The sequence below is a fragment of the Bos javanicus genome, chromosome 28, assembly GCF_032452875.1.
Source record: "Bos javanicus breed banteng chromosome 28, ARS-OSU_banteng_1.0, whole genome shotgun sequence".
Classification (NCBI taxonomy): Eukaryota; Metazoa; Chordata; class Mammalia; order Artiodactyla; family Bovidae; genus Bos; species Bos javanicus.
In genome coordinates, this window is record NC_083895.1 from 6027242 (window position 1) to 6049813 (window position 22572).

At 42.4% G+C, this 22572-nt stretch overlaps 1 protein-coding gene across 4 annotated transcripts in view; it reads left to right on the forward strand.

The window, feature by feature from the left end:
• DISC1 (DISC1 scaffold protein) overlaps positions 1-22572 on the forward strand; it is a 425923-nt gene that overhangs the window by 172661 nt on the left and 230690 nt on the right. For 3 of the 4 annotated variants that reach the window (XR_009734185.1, XM_061404828.1, XM_061404827.1), the window contains exons 7-8: positions 17907-17961; positions 22284-22386. The exons of the other annotated variant lie outside the window; for it this stretch is intronic. Coding sequence is in view for 2 of the 3 variants with exons in the window: in XM_061404828.1 (XP_061260812.1) it covers positions 17907-17961; positions 22284-22386 (158 nt within the window). In the remaining variant the exon portion in view is untranslated. The remainder of the gene's footprint in view (positions 1-17906; positions 17962-22283; positions 22387-22572) is intronic. 4 annotated transcript variants of the gene reach the window in all.

A 22572-nucleotide genomic window follows, 5' to 3' on the forward strand; every position in this document is an offset into this window, starting at 1 on the left:
TGAAACTAAAGCTGTGGTTGGGACTTCCCTGGTGGTCCAGTGGTTAAGATTCTCCACTTCCGATGCAGGGGACACAGCTCTGATCCCTGGTCAGAGAACTAAGATCCCACATGCCGCATGGTGCGGCCAAAAGAAAGCTGTGATTCTTGATGGAACTGGACTTAGATGCAAAGTGTGACTCTGTAAAGTCAGGCAGTTTCTCAGTGGAGATGGAAATTGGCAAGAGATGGCAGGGGCCAGGCTGTGTGTGTGTGCGTGTGTGCATGTGAGCTTGCCTATGTGCATCACTTTATTCATGTCAGCTGATTTGGAAAATTCTATGTATCCAGTAAATTCATTATTAGGGCTCTTTCCTCTGCTCAGCATGTTTCCATCAGCACCTCGACCCCAGGAAGTCTTTTTTTTTTTTTTTAAGAAATTGGAAATCCTTGTGTTTATTCTGTCTCTCTCTTAGATCCCTTTTAGGGGTGCTTATATGAGTTTCTTGGTGGTTCAGATGGTAAAGAATCTGCCTGCAATCCAGGAGACCCAGGTTTGATCCCTGGGTCGGGAAAATCCCCTGGAGAAAGGAATGGCTACCCATTCAATATTCTTGCCTGGAGAATTCCATGGAGACAGCCTGGCAGGCTATAGTCCATGGGGCCACAAAGAGTTAGACACTACTGAGCAACTAACGGAGAAGGCAATGGCACCCCACTCCAGTACTCTTGCCTGGAAAATCCCATGGACGGAGGAGCCTGGTAGACTGCAGTCCATGGGGTTGCTGGGAGTCGGACACGACTGAGCGACTTCACTTTCACTTTTCACTTTCATGCATTGGAGAAGGAAATGGCAACCCACTCCAGTGTTCTTGCCTGGAGAATCCCAGGGATGGGAAGCCTGGTGGGCTGCTGTCTATGGGGTCGCACAGAGTCGGACATGACTGAAGTGACTTAGCAGCAGCAGCAGCAGCAGCAGCAGAGCAACTAACAGTTTTACTCTTTTCACTTTCATATGAGTGACACAGACATCTTTTATTAGAAAGAATGTATGCCCTAATAACATTTGACATCTCAGTGTGAGTTTGCTGAGTCAGTTGGAGAATTTGGACTTTACCACAAAGATTCAAGAGCGATAGAATGAATTATCCTTATTCAAGTTTAGACTAAGATCCCTGAAGTTCAGAGAAATATTTGGTAAGGATATGAGTCACTAATGTGATCCACATTCAGAGAAATAATCAACAGACCAAAAGTCCAAATATTTCTCTGGTCAATTTTGCTTTGATTCTTTCATTTCACCTCTTATGCTTGGGCTAGAGAGAAAAACGTCAAACATATTAGTTAAAAATGCACATGCCCAATTTTTGTCAGATTACTTGAAAATATTTCTTACTCTGATATAGGCATGGCTATTTGTAGAAATGATTTATTAAAAAAAATCTTTCTATACTTCATTCTGGCAATGTCCCCCACACATGAGCTAGCTCTTTGAGTGGGTACGTCCTGTGTGTGGCTGCCTCCCCTGCTGGACAGGGTTTCTGTGCTGTGCCCAAGGTGACCAGGGTGGCCTGCAGTGGCACTAGAGGCTGGCAAATATCTCTCTTCACTGCATGCAGCCTTTGATCAGAGTAAGTGTCTCAGGCGACCAGCTTGATCGCTTTTACAGCCACAGAGAGTGGCTTACCTCTGATGACTGCGTGTCCCATCGTGCCTTTATGAGATCATCTGAAGCCCGGAGGAGCTCTTGGCATTTGTTGTCTGTGCTCCATCTATGTCCCACTGGTGACATGTGACATTATCAGCTGTGAGGAGAGAAGGGTCCAAGGAAGGGAAAAAGCCAAGTAGATGAAGTCCTGCATTTCCTAAAGATGTTTTTGCTGTCATTTTCTTCACCACTTGTCCCTGACAGAAGGTTAGAGGCCTAAGCAGTAATTGGCAAGGTTGTTAATGTCAAGGATTCCTGTATCTGTATATATATTTTAATTCAAGGCCGAGTAGTGCCTGTGCTAGGGCAGCTGTCATCTTGCCCTTTATGTCACTTCTAGTTTGCTTCAGTAACAGTCTCTCCTTCTTAAACTTGTTTTTACTAAACAAGCCAAGGGATGGAGCTGGGGATGGGGACAGGGGACAGGGAGAAGACTGGAAACTGAGCTGACATTCCTGCTCCTGTAGCTCTTTACTACATTGACATGTTGGTACATGGTCAGATCTACATAGGCAGAAAGCTGGGTGCTCAGTGGCCAGCAGACGGCAGACTTTTTGCACAATTCTGTTCTGAGGGCAGAAACACTCATGTCTTGCTTAGTAAAAATGGCCTTATATTTCTGCCTCTGTCATTAATGCTCTCTGGCACTTTGCATGACTGATGTGTTAAAAAAATTTTTTTTAATGTGGACCATCTTTTAAAGTCTTTATTGATTTTGTTACAGTATCGCTTCTGATGTTTATGTTCTGTTTTTTTGACTGAGTCATGTGGGATCTTCGCTCCCGACCTGGGATTGAATCCACACCCCTCCACTGGAAGATGAAGTCTTTAACACTGGACTACGACAGAAGTTCCTGATGTGTGTGTGGTTTTTTTTTTTTTAGATTCTCCAGATCTCTGCAAATAAAATAACCTTAGCAAAAGAATCTTGAATAGTAGAACAGTAAAGGCATCTTGGACGGTAGGACTGGGATGTTCTTAGAAATCACCTGGTCCGACTTCTTCACTTTGCAGATGAGCAAAGAGAACCCCAGAAGAAAGGGACTTATTCAGAATTCTGCAGAAAGTTAAGGTAGTGGTGGAAATCTCTGCATGCCATTAATATTCTTGTGCATCAGAGGTCAGACAAGAGTAGCGGCAGAGTTTGTCCTCCAAAGGCTTGTCTTTGGAGCAGATGTATGCTTGGCATCCTGGGTGTGAGTTTAATGCTGATGTCCAAGGCCGGTGCTGAGGGTAGTCATGGCTGGCTTCCTGGAGGTGAGAGAAAGCATCACTAATGGAGGAAGGAGAAATGGGTGTGAGGTGGTTTCTCTAGAAAATGAACACAGAGGTGTCCTCCAGGCTGCCTCTCATGTGGCCCAGAGCAGGAGACCAGTGGAAGCAGGAGGACCTGGCTTGTATCCCCACCCTGTGGTCTGTTCTGCACTGTGATGGGACCCTTGGCCTGCATGTCTAAGAACTAGCCACATCTTCCAGGTTGATCCCTGCAGTATGGTCCACCCTGGGGAGGAAGACCTTAAAAAGAGGCCCAGGCAGAAAGCAGGTTCATTGCTCTCTGGGAAGGCTCTTCTGGTCTCAGCTGCCTTCACCAGCTTCTGCATAGGCATGTATTAATACCTTTGGCCCCATAGATATTTTCTTCTGGGAGTAAGGAGAATAAGAGCAGAGCCCTCTAATGCCTGGATCCATGAAAGATGTGGAAAGTATTACTATGAGAGGGTACAGATTAAATTTCTGATAAGTCTTTTGAGTTATGCCTCCCAAAGTGACAGCATCTGGAGAAACAGGGAGTAAATAGTTAGTGGCTAGTAGAGCAGGGCGTGGGATTCTGTAACCAGATAGATACCAGATGCAGCTCTAGGTTTTAGCAAGGAAGGTTAGCAAGGTGCTCTGGGCTGCCCTGGTGGCTCAGATGGTAAAGAATCTGTCTGCAATCCAGGAAACCCAGGTTCAGTCCCTGGGTTGGGAAGATCCCTTGGGGGAGGCCATGGAAACCCACTCCAGTATTCTTGCCTGGAGAATCCCATGGACAGAGGAGCCTGGCGGGCTACAGTCCATGGGGTCACAAAGGGTAGGACACAACTGTGCGCCTACCACTTCTACTTCAAAGGCCCCATAATCAGTTTTTAAAAACTCAAAGACATTGTCACATGCAATTTTCTTATAGCCACCTGTCCTTAGAGCCTACACTACAAGGCAAGAATGTTTACAATCTATTGTTGGAGAGGTTTTCTGTTTCCCACTTGAGTGAGTTGAGAATGAAATCATCTATTAGTCTGAAACAAACACAAGGGCCATTGTGACTCTTGTCTGGCAGCTCCCATATGCAGTAGACTTTTTTTCTTGGACTGTGGAGCAAGCTGGAATCAAGACTGCCGGGAAAAATATCAATAACCTCAGATATGCAGATGACACCACCCTTATGGAAGAAAGTGAAGAACTAAAGAGCCTCTTGATGAAAGTGAAGGAGGAAAGTGAAAAAGTTGGCTTAAAACTCACCATTCAGAAAACTAAGATCATGCCATCCGTTGCCATCACTTCATGGCAAATGGATGGGGAAACAATGGAAACAGAGATTTTATTTTCTTGTGCTCCAAAATCACTGCAGGTGGTGACTGCAGCCATGAAATTAAAAGACACTTGCTTCTTGGAAGAGAAACTATGACCCACCTCAGTTTAGTTCAGTCACTCAGTCGTGTCTGACTCTTTGTGACCCCATGAATTGCAGCACGCCAGGCCTCCCTGTCCATCACCAACTCCCGGAGTTCACTCAAACTCACATCCATCGAGTCGGTGATGCCATCCAGCCACCTCATCCTCTGTCGTCCCCTTCTCCTCCTGCCCGCAATCCCTCCCAGCATCAGAGTCTTTTCCAATGAGTCAACCCTTCACATGAAGTGGCCAAAGTACTGGAGTTTCAGCTTTAGCATTATTCCTTACAAAGAACACCCAGGACTGATCTCCTTTAGAATGGACTGGTTGAATCTCCTTGCAGTCCAAGGGACTCTCAAGAGTCTTCTCCAACACCACAGTTCAAAAGCCTCAATTCTTTGGCACTCAGCTTTCTTTACAGTCCAACTCTCACATCCATACCTGACTACTGGAAAAACCATAGCCTTGACTAGATGGACATTTGTTGGCAATGTAATGTCTCTGCTTTTGAATATGCTATCTAGGTTGGTCATAACTTTCCTTCCAAGGAGGAAGCATCTTTTAATTTCATGGCTGCAGTCACCATCTTCAGTGATTTTGGAACCCCCAAAAATAAAGTCTAACACATATACATAAAGTGTCAGACTTTATGACCAACCTAGACAACATTAAAAAGCAGAGACATGTATGGATGTGAGAGTTGGACTATAAAGAAAACTGATCACCGAAGAATTGATGCTTTTGAGCTGTGGTGTTAGAGAAGACTTTTCAGAGTCCCTTGGACTGCAAGGAGATCCAACCAGTCCATTCTAAAGGAGATCAGTCCTGAATATTCATTGGAAGGACAGATGTTGAAGCTGAAACTCCAATATTTTGGCCACTGATGTGAAGAACTGACTCATTTGAAAAGACCCTGATGCTGGGAAAGATTGAAGGCAGGAGGAGAAGGGGACAGAGGATGAGATGGTTGGATGGCATCACTGACTTGATGGACTTGAGTGAGCTCCAGGAGTTGGTGATGGACAGGGAAGCCTGGCTGCAGTACATGGGGTTACTAAGAGTCGGACACGATTGAGCGACTGAACTGAACTGAACTGGAGCACCAGTATGTAGAATCTTAATAACACATGTGATCAATCATACTGTTAAAAATGGAAATGTCACATATGTTAGTTTTCTAGAGCTGCCACGACAGACTCCCACAGACTGAGGGGCTTAAACACAGTGCTGGAGGCGGGAAGTCCAAGATCAAGGTGTGGGCAGTGCTGGTTCCTTCTAAGGCTGTGAGGCAAGAATCTGTGCCAGGCTTCTCTCCTTAGCTTGTGGATGATTGTCTTCTCCCTGTGTCTCTTTTGTGGTCTTCCCTGTGTGTGTGTCTCTCTCTGTGTTCAAATTTCCCCTTTTCATAAGGATACCAGTTATATTGGGTTAGGGTCATCCTGATGACCTCGTTTTAATTGATCACCTCTATAAAGACACTCCAGTACTCTTGCCTGGAAAATCCCATGGATGGAGGAGCCTGGTAGGCTGCAGTCCATGGGGTCGCTAGAGTCGGACACGACTGAGCGACTTCACTTTCTCTTTTCACTTTCATGCATTGGAGAAGGAAATGGCAACCCACTCCAGTGTTCTTGCCTGGAGAATCCCAGGGACGGGGGAGCCTGGTGGGCTGCCATCTATGGGGTTGCACAGAGTCGGACACGACTGAAGCGACTTAGCAGCAGCAGCAGCATAAAGACACTATCACCAAATAAGGTACCATTCTGAGGACACTAACATAGTGAATTGGGGTTGGGGGCACACACTCAACCCATAATAGACCCCTGTATACTCAGTTTCCTTTCACCATCACCACCCTCAAGCCCAGCTGCCCCTATTGTACTTTCTGTATAGCACAATAGCCTCAACTTTTTCTGAGGCTTCATGTGTTAAGGGTGAATTTCAGTCAAATGATTTAAGTACAATTTGTGAGTAGAGGATAATGTCCATTTACAAATAATGATGTTGTGCTGTAAATTCAGGGCTTCCCTGGTGGCTCAGACCGTAAAGAATCCGCCTGCAATGCAGGAGACCTGGGTTCAGTCACTGGGTCGGGAAGATCCCCTGGAGAAGGAAATGGCAACTCACTCCCATTCTTGACTGAGAAATCCCATGGACAGAGGAGCCTGGTGGGCCACAGTCCATGGGTTGCAAAGAGTCAGATGTGACTGAGTAACTAACACACACACATTGTAAACTCAACACCATTCTCAAATAGGATTCTAAAAACTAGTGTATACCGTGACAGTGTACCTCAAATAATTACACATCTTCTGGAAGAGGCAGCATAATTTAGTAATTAGAACAGACAGCTAAACTGCCTGGGTTATCATTCTCCCATTACCAGCTAGCTGACCCTGGGAAAATTACTGAAATCTCTCCTGGAGTTTTCTTGTCTGAAGATGTAGATATTAGGTACCTACTTCATAGAGTTATGAAGTAGAACTTAGAATTTAAACATAGAATTTAAAAGGCTAATCCATGTAAGGAATACAAGGGAGAGTGCCTGGCACACAGTAAGTGCTCAATAAATGTTTGACACTTATTATTCCTAGGGTGGCTGCTTTTCAGGAAGACACTCATTTGAGTAAATTAGGCCTGGTGTGTTTGTTAAAACATTATGTGCTAATTTGTGGAGACAATGTGTGTTTCCAGGGTACCGCATAATTTGATCTGAGAGAGCAGTTTACTTGTCATTAATCATATGCAGGCTTCAAAGAAACGTGGGGATTCATTTTAATCACTGAAGTACATGTAACTCTTATTTATAAACATTTAACTCATCTAATTTGGTGGTTTTCAATTTGTATTCCTGCTCCTGGAATCATGATTTGGGGACCCTTGGAAGATCCCCTGGAGGAGGAAATGGCAACCCACTCCAGTATTCTTGCCTCGAGAATCCCATGGACAGAGGAGCCTGGTGGGCTACAGTCCATGGGGTTGCAGAGCTAGACATGACTGAGTGAATGACACGCCTGGGTGATGGTGGTAATATTCAGTGTGCAGGGTCTATGTGACCTCACTTGTATCCCAGGCCAGACATCCCACCTCAATCAGAATAGATGCTCTATTATCTATTGTATATATTACTATTCTGAGTAAAATTTCATTTGAAAGAGCTCTACTACTAAAAATAGCTTGAAAATCACTCACATGGGGTATAGATGATTTATATTCTTCTGCCCCCCATTGCTTCCATTCTGTGCGTACCCCAGGGATGCAACTAATGCTAATATTAGCCTGAGCAAAACATAATTAGGAAGGTAAATCTACTGCAAAAAGCAATATAGCATAAATTAAATATAAATCAAATCAAATATAAAACAATGCATTCAATTATCTGCCTCTCTGCCTTCCTGCTTTAACATCAGTATTTGAGAGGAGACTAATCTTCTTTCTGGGACAGGGCCAAGACTGAGCCAAGACCAATGAACATGTCAAACTCTGGAAGGACGGTGCTTGACCTATTGGGCATGAGCTAAAGGCGCTGACACTTTGGTCAGCTAAATTCTTTTTTTTTTTTTTAATTTTTTAAAATTCTATTTTATTTTTAAACTTTACAATATTGTATTGGTTTTGCCAAATATTGAAATGAATCCACCACAGGTATACATGTGTTCCCCATCCTGAACCCTCCTCTGTCTTCCCTCCCCATACCATCCCTCTGGGTCGTCCCAGTGCACCAGCCCCAAGCATCCAGTATCGTGCATCGAACCTGGACTGGCGACTCGTTTCATACATGATAGTATACATGTTTCAATGCCATTCTCCCAAATCTTCCCACCCTCTCCCTCTCCCACAGAGTCCATAAGACTGATCTATACATCAGTGTCTCTTTTGCTGTCTCGTATACAGGGTTATTGTTACCATCTTTCTAAATTCCATATATATGTGTTAGTATACTGTATTGGTGTTTTTCGTTCTGGCTTACTTCATTCTGTATAATAGGCTCCAGTTTCATCCATCTCATTAGAATTGATTCAAATGAATTCTTTTTAATGGCTAAGTAATACTCCATTGTGTATATGTACCACTGCTTTCTTATCCATTCATCTGCTGATGGGCATCTAGGTTGCTTCCATGTCCTGGCTATTATAAACAGTGCTGCGATGAACATTGGGGTACACGTGTCTCTTTCCCTTCTGGTTTCCTTAGTGTGTATGCCCAGCAATGGGATTGCTGGATCATAAGGCAGTTCTATTTCCAGTTTTTTAAGGAAAAAAACTGTTCTCCATACTTTTCTCCATAGTGGCTGTACTAATTTGCATTCCCACCAACAGTGTAAGAGGGTTCCCTCTTCTCCACACCCTCTCCAGCATTTATTGCTTGTAGACTTTTGGATCACAGCCATTCTGACTGGCGTGAAATGGTACCTCATAGTGGTTTTGATTTGCATTTCTCTGATAATGAGTGATGTTGAGCATCTTTTCATGTGTTTGTTAGCCATCTGTATGTCTTCTTTGGAGAAACGTCTAGTTCTTTGGCCCATTTTTTGATTGGGTCATTTATTTTTCTGGAATTGAGGTGTAGGAGTTGCTTGTATATTTTTGAGATTAGTTGTTTGTCAGTTGCTTCATTTGCTATTATTTTCTCCCATTCTGAAGGCTGTCTTTTCACCTTGCTAATAGTTTCCTTTGTTGTTCAGAAGCTTTTAAGTTTAATTAGGTCCCATTTGTTTATTTTTGCTTTTATTTCCAATATTCTGGGAGGTGGGTCATAGAGGATCCTGCTGTGATGTATGTCGGAGAGTGTTTTGCCTATGTTCTCCTCTAGGAGTTTTATAGTTTCTGGTCTTACGTTTAGATCTTAATACATTTTGAGTTTATTTTTGTGTATGGTGTTAGAAAGTGTTCTAGTTTCATTCTTTTACAAGTGGTTGACCAGATTTCCCAGCACCACTTGTTAAAGAGATTGCCTTTAATCCATTGTATATTCTTGCCTCCTTTGTCAGAGATAAGGTGTCCATATATGCGTGGATTTATATCTGGGCTTTCTATTTTGTTCCATTGATCTATATTTCTGTCTTTGTACCAGTACCATACTGTCCTGATGACTGTGGCTTTGTAGTAGAGCCTGAAGTCAGGTAGGTTGATTCCTCCAGTTCCATTCTTCTTTCTCAAGATAGCTTTGGCTAATCGAGGTTTTTTGTATTTCCATACAAATTGTGAAATTATTTGTTCTAGCTCTGTGAAGAATACCGTTGGTAGCTTGATAGGGATTGCATTGAATCTATAAATTGCTTTGGGTAGTATACTCACTGTCACTATTTTGATTCTTCCAATCCATGAACATGGTATATTTCTCCATCTATTAGTGTCCTCTTTGATTTCTTTCACCAGTGTTTTATAGTTTTCTATATATAGGTCTTTAGTTTCTTTAGGTAGATATATTCCTAAGTATTTTATTCTTTCCATTGCAATGGTGAATGGAATTGTTTCCTTAATTTCTCTTTCTGTTTTCTCATTATTAGTGTATAGGAATGCAAGGGATTTCTGTGTGTTGATTTTATATCCTGCAACTTTACTATAATCATTGATTAGTTCTAGTAACTTTCTGGTGGAGTCTTTAGGGTTTTCTATGTAGAGGATCATGTCATCTGCAAATAGTGAGAGTTTTACTTCTTCTTTTCCAATTTGGATTCCTTTTATTTCTTTTTCTGCTCTGATTGCTGTGGCCAAAACTTCCAAAACTATGTTGAATAGTAATGGTGAAAGTGGGCACCCTTGTCTTGTTCCTGACTTTAGAGGAAATGCTTTCAATTTTTCACCATTGAGGATAATGTTTGCTGTGGGTTTGTCATATATAGCTTTTATTATGTTGAGGTATGTTCCTTATATTCCTGCTTTCTGGAGAGTTCTTATCATAAATGGATGTTGAATTTTGTCAAAGGCTTTCTCTGCATCTATTGAGATAATCATATGGTTTTTATTTTTCAATTTGTTAATGTGGTGTATTACATTGATTTGCAGATATTGAAGAATCCTTGCATCCCTGGGATAAAACCCACTTGGTCATGGTGTATGATCTTTTTAATGTGTTGTTGGATTCTGATTGCTAGAATTTTGTTAAGGATTTTTGCACCTATGTTCATCAGTGATATTGGCCTGTAGTTTTCTTTTTTTGTGGCATCTTTGTCAGGTTTTGGTATTAGGGTGATGGTGGCCTCATAGAATGAGTTTGGAAGTTTACCTTGCTCTGCAATTTTCTGGAAGAGTTTGAGTAGGATAGGTGTTAGCTCTTCTCTAAATTTTTGGTAGAATTCAGCTGTGAAGCCGTCTGGACCTGGGCTTTTGTTTGCTGGAAGATTTTTTATTACAGTTTCAATTTCCGTGCTTGTGATGGGTCTGTTAAGAGTTTCTATTTCTTCCTGGTCCAGTTTTGGAAAGTTGTACTTTTCTAAGAATTTGTCCATTTCTTCCACGTTGTCCATTTTATTGGCATATAATTGTTGATAGTAGTCTCTTATGATCCTTTGTACTTCTGTGTTGTCTGTTGTGATCTCTCCATTTTCATTTCTAATTTTATTGATTTGATTTTTCTCCCTTTGTTTCTTGATGAGTCTGGCTAATGGTTTGTCAATTTTATTTATCCTTTCAAAGAACCAGCTTTTGGCTTTGTTGATTTTTGCTATGGTCTCTTTTGTTTCTTTTGCATTCATTTCTGCCCTAATTTTTAAGATTTCTTTCCTTCTACTAACCCTGGGGTTCTTCATTTCTTCCTTTTCTAGTTGCTTTAGGTGTAGAGTTAGGTTATTTATTTGACTTTTTTCTTGTTTCTTGAGGTATGCCTGTATTGCTATGAACTTTCCCCTTAGGACTGCTTTTACAGTGTTCCACAGGTTTTGGGTTGTTGTGTTTTCATTTTCATTAGTTTCTATGCAAATTTTGATTTCTTTTTTGATTTCTTCTGTGATTTGTTGGTTATTCAGCAGCATGTTGTTCAGCCTCCATATGTTGGAATTTTTAATAGTTTTTCTCCTGTAATTGAGATCTAATCTTACTGCATTGTGGTCAGAAAAGATGCTTGCAATGATTTCTATTTTTTTTGAATTTACCAAGGCTAGATTTATGGCCCAGGATGTGATCTATCCTGGAGAAGGTTCCATGTGCGCTTGAGAAAAAGGTGAAATTCATTGTTTTGGGTGAAATGTCCTATAGATATCAATTAGGTCTAACTGGTCTATTGTATCATTTAGATTTTGTGTTTCCTTGTTAATTTTCTGGTTAGGTGATCTATCCATAGGTGTGAGTGGGGTATTAAAGTCTCCCACTATTATGGTGTTATTGTTAATTTCTCCTTTCATACTTGTTAGCATTTGTCTTACATATTGCGGTGCTCCCATGTTGGGTGCATATATATTTATATTTGTTATATCTTCTTCTTGGATTGATCCTTTGATCATTATGTAGTGACCGTCTTTGTCTCTTTTCACAGCCTTTGTTTTAAAGTCTATTTTATCTGATATGAGTATTGCTACTCCTGCTTTCTTTTGGTTCCTATTTGCATGGAAAATCTTTTTCCAGCCCTTCACTTTCAGTCTGTATGTGTCCCCAATTTTGAGGTGGGTCTCTTGTAGACAACATATGTAGGGGTCTTGTTTTTGTATCCATTCAGCCAGTCTTTGTCTTTTGGTTGGGGCATTCAACCCATTTATGTTTAAGGTAATTACTGATAAGTATGATCCCATTGCCATTTACTTTATTGTTTTGGGTTCGAATTTATACACCGTTTTTGTGTTTCCTGTCTAGAGAATATCCTTTAGTATTTGTTGGAGAGCTGGTTTGGTGGTGCTGAATTCTCTCAGCTTTTGCTTGTCTGTAAAGCTTTTGATTTCTCCTTCATATTTGAATGAGATCCTTGCTGGATACAATAATCTGGGTTGTAGGTTATTTTTTTTTCATCACTTTAAGTATGTCTTGCCATTCTCTCCTGGCTTGAAGAGTTCCTATTGAAAGATCAGCTGTTATCCTTATGGGAATTCACTTGTGTGTTATTTGTTGTTTTTCCCTTGCTGCTTTTAATATTTGTTCTTTGTGTTTGATCTTTGTTAATTTGATTAATATATGTCTTGGGGTATTTCACTTTGGGTTTATCCTGTTTGGCACTCTCTGGGTTTCTTGGACTTGAGTGATTATTTCCTTCTCCATTTTAGGGAAGTTTTCAACTATTATCTCCTCAAGTATTTTCTCATGGTCCTTCTTTTTGTCTTCTTCTTCTGGGACCCCTATGATTCAAATGTTGTAGCATTTAATATTGTCCTGGAGGTCTCTGAGATTGTCCTCATTTATTTTAATTTGTTTTTCTTTTTTCCACTCTGATTCATCTATTTCTGCCATTCTATCTTCTAATTCACTAATCCCATCTTCTGCCTCTGTTATTCTACTATTTGTTGCCTCCAGAGTGTTTTTAATTTCATTTATTGCATTATTCATTATATATTGACTCTTTTTTATTTCTTCTAGGTCCTTGTTAAACCTTTCTTGCATCTTCTCAATCCTTGTCTCCAGGCTATTTATCTGTGATTCCATTTTGATTTCAAGATTTTGGATCAATGTCACTATCATTATTCGGAATTCTTTATCAGGTAGATTCCCTATTTCTTCCTCTTTTGTTTGGTTTGGTGGGCATTTATCCTGTTACTTTATCTGCTGGGTATTCCTCTGTCTCTTCATCTTGTTTAAATTGCTGAGTTTGGGGTGTCCTTTCTGTATTCTGGCAGTTTGTGGAGTTCTCTTTATTGTGGCGTTTCCTCACTGTGTGTGGGTTTGTACAGGTGGCTTGTCAAGGTTTCTTGGTTAGGGAAGCTTGTGTCGGTGTTCTGGTGGGTGGAGCTGGATTTCTTCTCTCTGGAGTGCAATGAAGTATCCAGTAATGAGTTATGAGATATCTATGGTTTTGGGGTGACTTTGGGCAGCCTGTATCTTGGAGCTCAGGGCTGTGTTCCTTTGTTGCTGGAGAATTTGTTTGGTATGTCTTGCCCTGGAACTTGTTGGCCCTTGTGTGGTGTTTGGTTTCAGTGTAGGTATGGAGGCGTTTGATGAGCTCCTGTCAATTAATGTTTCCTGGAGTCAAGAGTTCCCTGGAGTCAGGGTTTGGACTTAAGCCTCCTGCTTCCAGTTATCGGTCTTATTTTTACAGTAGTTTCAAAACTTCTCCTTCTATACAGCACCATTGATAAAACATCTACGTTAAAGATGAAAAGTTTCTCCGTCGTGAGGGTCACCCAGAGAGGTTCACAGCATTATGTGGAGAAGAGAAGAAGGAGGAGGGAGTTAGAGGTGACCCGGATGAGATGAGGTGGAACCAATAGAGGAGAGAGTGGGCTAGCCAGTAATCACTTCCTTATGTGCACTCCACAACTGGACTGCTCAGAGATGTTCACGGAGTTATACAGAGAAGAGCAGAAGGAGGAAGGAGGCAGAGGTGGCCAGGAGGATAAAAGGGGGAATGAAAAGGAGGGAGACGGATACAGCCAGTAATCAGTTCCCTAAGTGTTCTCCACCGTCTGGTACACACAGAAATTCACAGAGTTGGGTAGAGTAGAGAGGGGTTAGGGAGGAGACACAGGTGACCTGGTGGAGAAAAAGGAGAGTCCAAAGGGAGAGAGAGCAGTCAAGCCAGTAATCTCGCTCCCTAGTGAAAAATGGGTATTGAAGATTGGGTTCTTAAAGGTACAAAATTGGTAACAAATACATACAAGCAAAAATTAAAAATCTAGAGTAGAGTTTGGAACTTCAAAAATACAATGTTAAAGGAAAGAAGAAGGAAAACAAAGAGAGAGAAAACAAACAAACAAAAACAAAGCCACAAAAATTATAAAGAAAATATAGGTATAAAATTGATAACAAATACCAAAAAGCAAAAGTTAAAACTCTACTCTAGAGTTTGGAATTTCTAAAATACAATGTTAAAAAAAAGGAAGAAAAAGAAAGAGAGAAAAACAAAAACAAAAACCAAGTCGCAAAAATTATAAAGAAAATATAAGTACAAAATTGATAACAAATACCAAAAAGTATAAATTAAAAATCTAGAGTTGAGTTTGGAATTTCAGGTATACAATGTTATATAAAAGAAGAAGAGAAAGAAAGACAGGGAAAAAAAGTCACAAAAATTATAAAAAGAAAAAATATATAGGTACAAAATTGATAACAAATACCAAAAAGCTAAAATTAAAAATCTAGAGTAGAGTTTGGAATTTCAAAAATACAATGTTAAAGAAAAGAAAAACAAAAAGGTCAAAAAAATTATAAAAAATATATATATGAAGTTTGCTTTTAAAAAAATAGGGTCTTTTTTTTTTTTTGCAAAGTAATAGTAGGTTATAAAAGTGAAAATTAAAGGAATAATAGAGGACATAAAATTTTTTTAAAAATTAAAGAAAGAAAGAAAGAATGATCGTAAAAATAGTAAAAATATATCGAGGACTTTCTCTGGTTTTGTTGTGAGTATTGTGGGTTCAGTTCATTTTTGGCTAGTTTCTTGGTCCGACTTTTATTTCTCAAGATCTATAGGCCCCTTCCTATGTAGTCGGTAGTAACCACAGGGTTTTAATCTATTGCCTGTAGCTTCCAAGGCGGTTCCCTCTGTTCTAGCTTCTTCTGTTTGCTGGTCTCTTCAGTGTCTGGTTTCTGCCCTGACACAAAGGGGACGGTGGAGGACACTTTTTTTTTTTTTTTTTTAGGCTCACTTGTTCAGTCGCGCTGTGGGGGAGGGAGGGAGGGATGCTGCAAACAAGTAACACTGGTGTGTGTTCGCAGTGCCTCAGCCACACTGGGTCTGCTCCCACTCACGGCGTGTGTAGCCTCCCTGCCCACACTGCTCAGGCTCTAGGTTGCTCCGCTGGGAACCATCCGTGGCCGGCCCTGGGCTGCCTGCACCTCCCAGGTCCAAGCTGCTCAGGTTCAGGCACTTGGGTAGTCCTCAGAGGCGCAGACTCGGTTGGGCCTGCGTTTTGTGCCCTTCCCAGGTCCGAGCAGCTCAGGTAATGAGGTGTTTGGCGAGCGCAATTGCTGCGACTTATCGCCTCCCCACCGCTCAGTTATCTAGGTGTACAACCGGCGCACCTTCTCAGGCAGATGTTGACCGTCCAGACCCCCAAGAAATCTTAGTTAGCAAAGAAGCCTGCTTACAGTTTTATAGATAATGTCTCTCTGGGGCTGCGATTGCCCCCTTCTGGCTCTGGCTGCCTGTCACCGGAGGGGGATGGTCTGCAGCCGGCTATCTCTGTTCAGTCCTTTGTTCCTTGCGCGGGCCTGGCGGTGTCTTAGGTTAGGGCTGGCTTTTCGGGTGGTAGATATCCCACAGTCTGGTTTGCTAGCCCAAATTATTTCACTCAGATAGCGCTCGGGGTATTCAGGCCAGATTCTTACTCTAAGCGATGCAGCCTGTGCCGCGCCTCCCTGCCCAGCCCCCGCTTGCTAATGGCGTGTGCAGGCATCTGCGCTGCTTCTCCGCTGGGGGAGTTACCGTAGGGCTCGTAATTTGTGGGTTTTAATTGTTTATTTATTTTTCCTCCCTGTTATGTTGCCCTCTGTGCTTCCAAGGCTCCGCACAGATTCGGCAGTGAGAAGGTTTCCTGGTGTTTGGAAACTTCTCTCTTTTTAAGACTCCCTTACTGGGATGGAACTCCATCCCTCCCTCTTTTGTCTCTTTTTTTGTCTTTTATATTTTTTCCTACATCCTTTCGAAGACTTGGGTTGCTTTTCTGGGTGCCTGATGTCCTCTGCTGGCATTCAGAAGTTGTTTTGTGGAATTTCCTTGGCGTTTAAATGTTCTTTTGATGAATTTGTGGGGGAGAAAGTGTTCTCCCCATCCTACTACTCCGCCATCTTAGCTCCTCTCCCTAAATTCTGTCTTAATTGTTGATGCATGAACTAGTCTTTGTATGTGGCTGGGAAAACCTATTTATAAGATACTATTATTATTTTAATTTATTAAAAAAATTGAAGTATAGTTGATTTATTATACAATGTGTTAGTTTCAGGTGTACAGCAAAGTGACTCAGTTATATATGTGTATATGACTTCCCAGGTGGTGCTAGTGGTAAAGAAGCCTCCTGCAAACACAGAAGATGTAAGAGATATGGGTTTGATCCTGGGTTGGGAAGATCCCCTGGAGAAGGGCACAGCAACCGACTCCAGTATTCTTGCCTGGAGAATCCTGTGGACAGAGGAGCCTGGTGGGCTACAGTCCATGGGGTTGCAAAGGGTCAGACATGACTGAATGACTTGCACACACATGCACGCATATATGTATATTCTTTTTCAAATTCTTTTCCTGTATATTGAGATATTGAGTATAGTTTGCTGTGCTATACAGCAGTTCCCTGTTTATCTATTTTATATATACTAGTGTGTATTTGGAAAAGGCATGTATTTGGAAAAGGCAATGGCACCCCACTCTAGTACTCTTGCCTGGAAAATCCCATGGATGGAGGAGCCTGGGAGGCTGCAGCCCGTGGGGTCGCTAAGAGTCGGACACAACTGAGCGACTTCACTTTCACTTTTCACTTTCGTGCATTGGAGAAGGCAGTGGCAACCCACTCCAGTGTTCTTGCCTGGAGAATCCCAGAGATGGGGAAGCCTGGTGAGCTGCTGTCTATGGGGTCGCACAGAGTCGGACACGACTGAAGCGACTTAGGAGGAGGAGGAGGAGTGTGTATATGTTAATCCCAAATTCATAACTGACCCTTCCTCCCCACCTTTCTCTGTTGGTTATCATGTGTGTGTGTGCTCAGTCATGTCTGACTCTTTGTGGATCCTTTGTACTTTTTCTCTGATAGATAACAGTGATGGAAATAAAGTCTGAGACTTCATTTCATTCATTCACTTGATCATTCTGTAGATATTAACCAAGTCCCCACCTATAAGCTCCAGGAATTATCTTGAACACCAAGGATACAGGAATGGACACAGGAGGATGCAGGCAGTTGCTCCAGTTGTGGAACTCTTATTCCAAAGAGAGGAGAAAGAAATTACATGAGTAAATAAATATGTCAAGATGCATAGTGCTAAGGAGAAAAAAAAGGAGCAGGGAAAAGCCTAAAGATCAGAGAATTCTGTTTTAGATACTTTAAATATATGTATCTTCTCTCTGCTGCACCTCCCTGCTAAACCCAGAAGATGCTTGGAACATATTGAGTGAATTATTAACCCAAATGGATTATATTGGATCACCTGACTGTGAGACTACCTTGGATAGACCATCCTTCTTGGGAGGTACTTGTAGGAATGTAATTTGATATTTTGCTGCCAGAAACACATCTGAGTTGTTCACTCTGTCAGTAGATATGCATTATGGGAATGATAACAGATTTCAATACCAGCCTAGGTAGAGCGTAATTAGGGAGGGAAAATTCAGCTTCCTAGAGACATATTAATTCCAGTCAAACAGAACCAATTTGGCATCTTCTTTCCTACTGTTCTTCTTCAGCCATTGGGCTGATGGAAGATTCACTGTTTTGCCATCTTGTAACATGTGGTAGGACTCAGCTTTTACCAAGACCAATGTCCTCTTTTCAATTCTTCTAGCCTCCAGGAAAGGATAAAGTCCCTCAGCTTGTCACTTAAAGAAATCACTGCTAAGGTAAGTACCTTTCTATGCCCACTTTCTAAAGAAGTTGCTGAAGTTTTCTTTTGATGTAATTTCATGTCACAAATCACCTGGGCTCTGGACAAAATATGGACTTGCCAAAACCATTCTACAGGCTAAGTGATGGGCTAGCCCATGAGCCAGGGCCAAGGGCTGCTCCTCTGGTGGATGTTCTGGCTGTGGTCCCCAGGCATCGATGGGCTTGGCCTTCGGGGAAGGAAACATGATTACTGCTGTGCAGAATCAAATGTCTTTGCTTAAAAAGGCTTCTAGGATGGGTGTAATCTGACAAGTTGAATACATTCCCTTCCAGAAGGGCTGGGTTCACGTTTTTCACAAACAGATGGAAATGGTACAGTAGGCGCTTTTTTTTTTTTTTTTAAAGTTAAGTTGACTTCGAAATCATTTTGCCTATCTTACCTACCATTTATACTTCATATCAGCACCTTGGTTTGCATAGAGATAGAACCCAACATTATTGCCTGGGAGCACATAGTCAATTCACTTAAATAGTCAGTATGTGGTCAGTGAGGATAACCACAGTTTACGAAACAAAACCCTCCTCCACAGAGATAGTTACTCCCCACCAAGTTATTGACAAACGGTGAAGCAGGATCAATTACCCTGTGAATTATTATTAGAGGGGAGGCAGGCAGAGAACTAGGTCTGAATCATTAATGATTTGTGTTGAGTCTGGGAACCAGGCTGTTATAAGATGGTTGAAATATGTAAAGGACAGGATTCTGAGCAGGGAGCAAAGCAGCCAAGAGTCCACCGGCCTGGAGGGAAGATCTTGTTCTCCGTCCCTAGGGAGGAGAGTAGGAAGACCTGTGGGGGTTTTGTAGACCCCAGCAGAGCGAAGACAGTGGATGTATTTTTGGCAAAAAATGTCCACAGTGGCTCTGGTCCTTTTCCTGGTTTTTGTGTCTAGTTCACTTTTGAAAAAAAACTATATGATTTTGCTAAAAACCACACCACAGCAGTTTGATGGGTAGTTCTGCCCTGTATCGAAAGAGAGCTTCCTGTGAGGATTGAGCCTTGGACCCCAGAACGCTTGAAGTCCACCTGCCCTGCCTTCCCAAAGAACCACCCCAGAATGCTCACCCAGAGCAGAAGGGCAGGATGAGACTCAGGTGGCCGTTTGGGGACCTGAATCCACATGCAGAACTTGGGAAAGGACTTTATTTCAGGCTCCCAGGCAGAGTGTGGCTGACACTGTGTCTCCTGCCCAGCTGGGTCAAGGACACTGGCTTGGTTTACCAGTTTTGTTATAGGAAGCAAGAGCGGATGCTAGGCAGCACACCTGGATTTCTGCCTTATCAGGGATGGTGATGTTCCCATTGACATTCCTGTCCCATCCACTTCTGTGACCTCCAGGGGAGCCACTGGGGAGTTGAGGTGGGGCCAAAGCTTCCTGGATGGGGATGTGGTAGAGGTACCTCTTGTGCTTCCTACCAGAAATTTTGCCATTTGTAAGTACAGCCTAATTTCTGTGTAGAATTAAAACGTGGAAGGACTCTTGGGTTTGGGTTTATTGAGCATCAGATAAACACACATATTGTGTGTGTAACATGAATGAGTCTGGATCCCAACAGGGAGGATGTAGGTGTGCATAATCTGTAACACAGATGGTATTTGTATGTGTGTGTTTTCTACGACATCTTATATCATGTACACACACATGTACACATGTGCACACGGCACTGGGGTTTGTCAGTCTCTCCAGCTGCTGTGATTTGCCCAAATGCCAAAAGTCTTTTGCTTTGTTTGTATCTTTGCTCCAAAACATTTATAAAAAAAATTACAATTCCCTTGCTTTTCCATAAAAATTAGCAAATGCATGCCTACGATTTTAAAATGTAAATGGAAAAGCTCCACTTGATAATGAGTTCCTTAGGGTCTAATTTTATTTGGAAATAAAAAAGGGGATGCAGATTTTCTGGGGCATGCATGCCTGCAGGCATGTGTGTTTGTATATATAGGTGGGTGTGTACATGTGCACATACATGAATGTGTGTGTGTGTGACAGCCATATATTAGTCTATAGAGAATTAAAACTGCTCAGTCGCACACAACAACTTTCTCTCTACTCTGAACTTGATTGACTGGTGACCTTGAAGTGAAAGTCACAGCTTGGCCCAGTCTTCTTTCTTCAGTGTATTAGACACAATAATCTGATATTCTTTCAACTCCTTCCTCAAAGACAGCTGGCACCTGCCTTCGACTCATTACATTTTTTGACTCTTATGGGTTACCCAAACCAAAGGTAATTAGGGGATAAAGGAGATGGAAGAAAGTGTTGGAAATAAATGGGATATCCGGAGGTTGGTAGATATTAGATTACATTCAGCAGTGCTGGAAAGAATGTACATTGCAATTTAATAAGAAGATTTAGAGGTTGTTTTATATTAATAGTGACAGCTCGCTCAATAAAAGAGAAACTGACCCAATTATGGTTAAGAGAGACTGTGAGCTAAAATCAGAAATACTGGACATACCTGGATGAGGTGCAACAGTCATGACTGGGGTAATGGAGTTGACAGAAATGTCCTGTGACCTCTGGTGACACGCTTTTGACCAAGGGGACGGGATCTTCCTGTCATCAGCATGGAGCCCACGAGACAGTGCTTGGGCGGATGTCACAGCAACTTCCTTTAACTTCTGGTCCCAACATTGTGACGAATCTCAGGGCCATCGAGAGGGTGTCTCCAAATTGATGGCTTTGGACAGTGGTTGCTCAGCTCTGCTGGCGCGAGCTTTGGGGTAGAAGCCTTTACGCTGTCCCTTCATCCAGAGATTTTTATGAAGAGATTTATAAAAAGAGTTTTATAAACAGATTTGGGAGATTACAGCTGCTTAATGGAAAGGAACATGCTGAAGGCCATGGGGGCAAAGGTGTACTATTTTAGACAGCGTGGGCCAGGTCTGTGTTGATTTTAGAAAGAATCTCTGTTGAAGTCTGAGGTCAGCAAAGCACTTCAAGGTGATAATATCTAGCATGAGCTGAAACTTCTGGGGAGATTAAATTTTATATTTTCTCTGGGCTCTGTGAATCTGCCTGGGTTGTTATTTCTTGAATGGAATGTTGGGTTTTTGGTGAGAAAAGAGGGGTGCTTCTAAGTAACATCCTTTGTGGATCCCCCAGATGTCTTCACATATGTATTCATTGTTATTCAGCTGTGCTCTCTGCTTTCGCTGAACTGGAGGTTTTTTTAGGTAGTTCATTAATCTCAGTATAGGTAGCAATTGAATACAAGATTTTTGCTTTAAATAAAAGAAACAAAATCTCATATTTTAGCTTCAAACAAATACAAAATAGCCTAAGACATCTGGAAAAACAAACTGAGATTTAAGATTTTTGCTATTTTTTCAAGATCAAGAAAGATGTAGGAAGTGAAATGCTAAAACCCGCAAACTTTCCTGAGATCTACTTGTCTATTTTTCAAATCTGGCTTCCCAGAAAGTATTTACCCTCCAGTTTTATTAGACAGCATCCACTAGGAACTCTCTGCCCTTGATTGCAACATCTGTGCACCGTTATTTCCTGCCTACTATGTGCCAGACACAGAATGAAACCCCTGCTCCCATAGCGTGTGTCCTCCCCAGAGAGGTAAGAGAAAAATAAAGGAAGAATGGCAGCAGTGTGTCAGCTGGAGAGGACACTATGGACAGACAGCCTGCAGGGGCAGGTGGGAGGGAGGAAGGGCTGAGGGGTGGTTATGTTCCGTGGGCGATCCACACGGCCCTTCTTCCCAAGGCAAACCCTGTGGGCTGTGCCACCAGGGACAAGCTGAGCCACCCAGAGGAGGATGCCAGTGTCAGAGGCTCTGGGGAGGGAGCAGGTAGAGGGCTCGAGTTATTTACCTGTGATTGTGTCCAGTTGTGCCAGCTCATCTCAGTTTCCTCCCTCCCTCCTCCCTGCTCTCTCCCTCCTCTCTCCCTCCTCTCCCTCCTCCCTCCCTGCTCTCTGCCTCCTCTCCCTCCTCCCTGCTCCCTCCTCCCTCCCTACTCTCTCCCTCCTCTCCCTCCCTCCTTCCTCCCTCCTTCCTTCCTCTCTCCCTCCTCCTTCCTCCCTCCTCTCCCTCCTTCCTTCCTCCCTCCTCTCCCTCCTCCCTTCTTCCCTCCTTCCCTCCTCCCCTCTCTTCTTCCTTCCATCCTTCCTTCCTTCATGTGTTGCTTGTTTTTTGAGAAATCTCCTGCGGTTATTCTGTATCGCCCCTTTACTACTTATAAAGCCAGGAATGTGGCTGGTGCTCTGTCGCCCTCTAACCTTTACCTGAGCAAATGATGATTCATGGCTGTCTCTCTCCATCTAGGTCTGTGTGAGTGAAAGACTCTGCAGTGCCCTGAGAAAGAAGGTTAACGATATTGAAACCCAACTGCCAGCACTGTTTGAAGCCAAAATGCTTGCCATCTCAGGTACCTGGGACAGAGGGGATGTGGAGACAGGTGGAGTGAGTGATGACAAATGCCACACCCCTTTCTCGTCCTGGATTAACATTCTACATGTGCTGAATGTTGTGTAGCATCTACCTGTCACTTGACAACTCAGAGCCTTCCCAGGGAGTCTCACTGAAACTCATGGAATAGATGGGCAGCAGGGTT